General features: G+C 43.9%; 1 protein-coding gene across 2 annotated transcripts in view; it reads right to left on the bottom strand.

Annotated features, from left to right (window-relative positions):
- Window positions 1-529: 529 nt before the first annotated feature.
- sh3bp5la (SH3-binding domain protein 5-like, a) overlaps window positions 530-3,866 on the bottom strand; it is a 5,760-nt gene continuing 2,423 nt past the window's right edge. The window contains exons 4-6 of one of the 2 annotated variants that reach the window (XM_035672033.1): window positions 2,715-2,879; window positions 1,405-1,578; window positions 530-1,133 (exon numbers count right to left, since the gene is read on the bottom strand). In XM_035672033.1, the coding sequence (XP_035527926.1) occupies window positions 591-1,133; window positions 1,405-1,578; window positions 2,715-2,879 (882 nt within the window). In that variant the 3' untranslated portion in view covers window positions 530-590. The remainder of the gene's footprint in view (window positions 1,134-1,404; window positions 1,579-2,714; window positions 2,880-3,866) is intronic. The other variant, XM_035672032.1, reaches the window with a different exon arrangement.

Below are 3,866 nucleotides of genomic sequence, written 5' to 3'. Positions count from 1 at the left end.
ACAAACTAACTTGATGAGGGCGGATATGATTGTGGATCTCAGTGTGTAATGGAGAGACCCTGCCACCCTCTTACCTTGAAGCAATCGCTGATAAGACTCGACACGACTGGAGGGGGAAACTATGGAGGGATTTGTTTCCACCAGTCTCTCCAAATTAGATCAACGATTAGCCTGGGAAAATAAGAAATGATGCCTTTCTAAATACGTCCGTTTGAACGGGGCTTTTGATCTTTCTTCACCGTTGCTCCACCATGCTCAAGGAACAAATTCTACCCAGAAGCCCCCACAGGGAGTGAATATACAGTTTACTTGTTCTGGAGGGTTGAAAAGCTCTTTAGATTTCAGTAGTGTTCTATCTAGGCTATGTTAACTATTGATCAGTGTCAGCTTTAGAATAATGTCAGTCATGTGCTTATTTACACCCGGGTATCATACACCTACAACTGCACCGCTGCAGTTTCACATTTGCAGCTAATATATACTTTGGTTGGTACCTATGTTTTTAGGGATGTTTATCCAAATTTCCAAGTTTTTTTTTTTTTTTTTTGATAACTCACATTTTACTTTCAGCGTTCACACCTATGACAGCCTCACAAACTGAAGCTTCGGTGGTGCTGCTTGTAGAACTGCTGCTGACGCTCTTTGGCAGATTTTTCCGTCAGCTTGTCTCTTCTATCGATCACCCCGCCTCTCTCTTTCTCCACCTCATCCCCAGTCACGCTCCCAACATCGCTGAGGTCCCCGAGGTGCTCAATGGAGTCATATTTCTCCAAGTCGGAAGCGATGGTCTGCAGGCTGAACACAGAAAGGGAATCTGACCCCGCCCGCTCCCTCTCCTTTTCATTCTCCTTCTCCTTGTATTTCTCCAGGTCTATGGCTGCATCCACCCGATCTGTCCCCATGGCGCCACCACTGCAGGCTCCGCCTTCTTTCTTAACTCTGATGTCAGACTCCGCTCCAACGGGGGGACTCCGCCCACCGCAGACAGTGGGGCATCCGCCCTCGGCCTGGTCCCTCTCCCTCTGAGCGTGGATCTGCTCGCTGATTTGTTCCAAGTTCCGTAGGGCGATGGAATAGCGGGTCTTGACTTTGGCTACTTGCTTTTCCAGCTGCAGCACTTTGGTCTTGTTCTCCTGGAGTCACACAGAGGGCACAGCAACTTTCATCATTCATTTCAACATTGATTTTATGTCACAACCTACCAGTGACCTCCAGTAAATCCATAAAATACAGAATATATTACAGTAATTTTTTTTGCCAACTCAGCAGCATATTTACAACTCCACAAATAGAACTAAATCAGAAACTAGGAGTGAGAGGATAAAGTACACTGCACAGAGTATCTTGTATGTGCTTCAGGTTTCACAAACAGAGGTATTACTTGGCTCTGTATGTGTGGATTACCTCCAGTATGTGGTTGAACTGGGCCTTGAGCTCAAAGTAAGGTTTGGATTTCACAATAACTCTTTTGAGAGACTTTTGCAGCATCTGGACCCGAGCCTCGGCCTCCTGACAGGCGTGTGTGACACGCATGTGCTCCCTCTCACTGCGGAGTCGCTCCTCCTCGGCTTCATTCACCTGTGGGAGACACAGCGGGGCAGGGTGATTACAAAGGCCACTGCGTTAATAAGTACAAGGCATGTAATCTCTCTTCATACAATTATTGACTAAGCTGAACTACTGAAGGGGAACTCATTTTTACAGGTCTTGGGGAGAACCACTGCATATGTGAACAAGACTAGGTCAAAACCTAGTATATGGCTGGGCGCTGTATGATCAGTGGTAGTGTCTGTGTCAATTCCTAGATATTGAGTGTTCACCTGCCATTTTCTATAGTGGTCCCAGTAATATTTGCTATTAAGGGGTACTGAAGCAGATTACGTGATATAGTAAGCCAACTTTGAGACTAAATGCAGTTGGAAGCTTCCCAATCTATCCTACAATGTTTTATCTTTGTCTTATTCTAATTATAACTATTCTAATTATATTTTAACTCCCCCTGCTCGTTCATTTGTTTCTATCTTTTTCTATGACTCACTCTGTATGGAGTGTTTTCTCAGGGTGGTTGTCATATAGGGTGCTTTAACTGTGCGCACGAGGAGCTGTTTGGAGGCGGAAGTGCCGCGAAGCACTGCCTGCTTTATGTTAAGCATTTGGCGTGTTCAGCCTGGCTATATGAATAGCTAGGCTCGTTCACACCTATTCATTTTGAAAGAACAGGAAATTCCAACACTCGAACGGACCAATGGTGTAACTTTCACTCAGTAAGTCATGGACTATCGCGTTAGTAGGGCGTGGCCTGCTTGCTGCGATCCAGCCAAAAAAGGCTAATGTAGGAAATCACACCCAAATCTCCAACGGAACTGACAGCCAGTTGCATTGTGGGTAAAGTAGACTGCAGGTTTTGAGAAGGAAGAAGATCGTGTGGAAGACAGCATCTATGGTTCGACTTCATTTATCTGAACTGTCCATTTTGAGTCTGACAGTGTTATAGGAGTGCAATGTTACATCGACGAAGTACTCCTTTAACGAGACTGTTGCTCGTTCATCAAGTACATGTAACAATGATCAAATAAACAAGTATTGGACCAGCACTGATTAAGATTCTTGTTTTATTCCTTTGTCACTATCCACCATATATATCCTACTAATCCACTGAAGCCAGGCCTGGTATCATTTAACACTATTTGTTTTGTTTTGTTTTGTTTTGTTACCTTGGAGGTAGCATGGTTGAGCATCTCCTGCCAAGTTGGATCCAGGGTGTTCTTCCCATCAGCCATCAGGCCCTGCTCTGCCACATAGACCATCTCCCTGGCAGCTGTGTGCATAGAAACTGCTCTTTCATAGCTCAAAGCTGCCTTCTGGGTCTCCTGCTGGGCCTAAAAAGAGCAAACAAAACTTTAACAGCCTACATAAGTGGAAGGACATGACACCCTGTCCTGTTAAGTCCAATTAAATCAGATCTCTGCATTGGAAATCGTAGGCCAATTTAAAATGGTTGGGGTTTATTGAAATTAAGTCCACCAGGCCAATAAATGTAGGAAAAGGTAAGGTAAGTAGAGGGAAAACAAATCAATTGTCTTTCAAATATCTCTTTAAATGTTTATGTTTAACTGTTAAGATTTCCCCTTCAGGCAAATCAAACACAGGTAGTGCTCCTGTAGGAATAAAACAAGTATCCTGTGTCCAGACACGGGCTACATCCAGTTAAAATGGATCACACTTCACAGGCATATTGAATGAGTTCTCTTCTCTGCTCTGGTGTGTATGGGATCTGTAAGCCTATATGCACATTGGCAAGGACTGTAAATGCTTCACTGCAGCCAGGAATCATATTTGTAGTAACACAACACTACATATGTAGACAAATGCATCCCTGACCAACTCCAAATGCTGCCTAAACAATCAGATCTCACATTTTTCAACAATGTATTTGGGAGCTTTCCTCCTGCTAAAGAGAAACAGGACTAAAGGGTGAGGTTTCTTTTACAGGCTGATTCATGCTGATTCACATTGGCCAATTATAAAAAACAGGTAAAACTGTTTTTCTCTTGCTCTCCACACTCCTGGATCTTGTAGTGACAAAGTGTCTAAGGACACTAAAGAAGGCCTTGTTTACATTGATGCTAGGTGTGTCCAAGCACTAGAAAGAAAGTCTTTTATTGTCATATTCACAGCATATGTATACACCATTTACAGCACTTTTACATACATGAAATGAAACTTTGCCTCTGCATTTGACCCATCCTATATACATTATTATATACATAGGCGCAGTGGGCAGCCTAGGTCGCCCGGAGAGCAGTTAGGGGTTAGGTGCCTTACTCAAGGGCACCTCGGCAGTGCACAGGAGGTGAAAACTGGCA

This window comes from Morone saxatilis, unplaced genomic scaffold, assembly GCF_004916995.1.
Source record: "Morone saxatilis isolate NCDOM2014 unplaced genomic scaffold, NCSU_SB_2.0 Contig24, whole genome shotgun sequence".
Classification (NCBI taxonomy): Eukaryota; Metazoa; Chordata; class Actinopteri; family Moronidae; genus Morone; species Morone saxatilis.
This window is presented reverse-complemented; position numbering and strand designations above follow the sequence as displayed.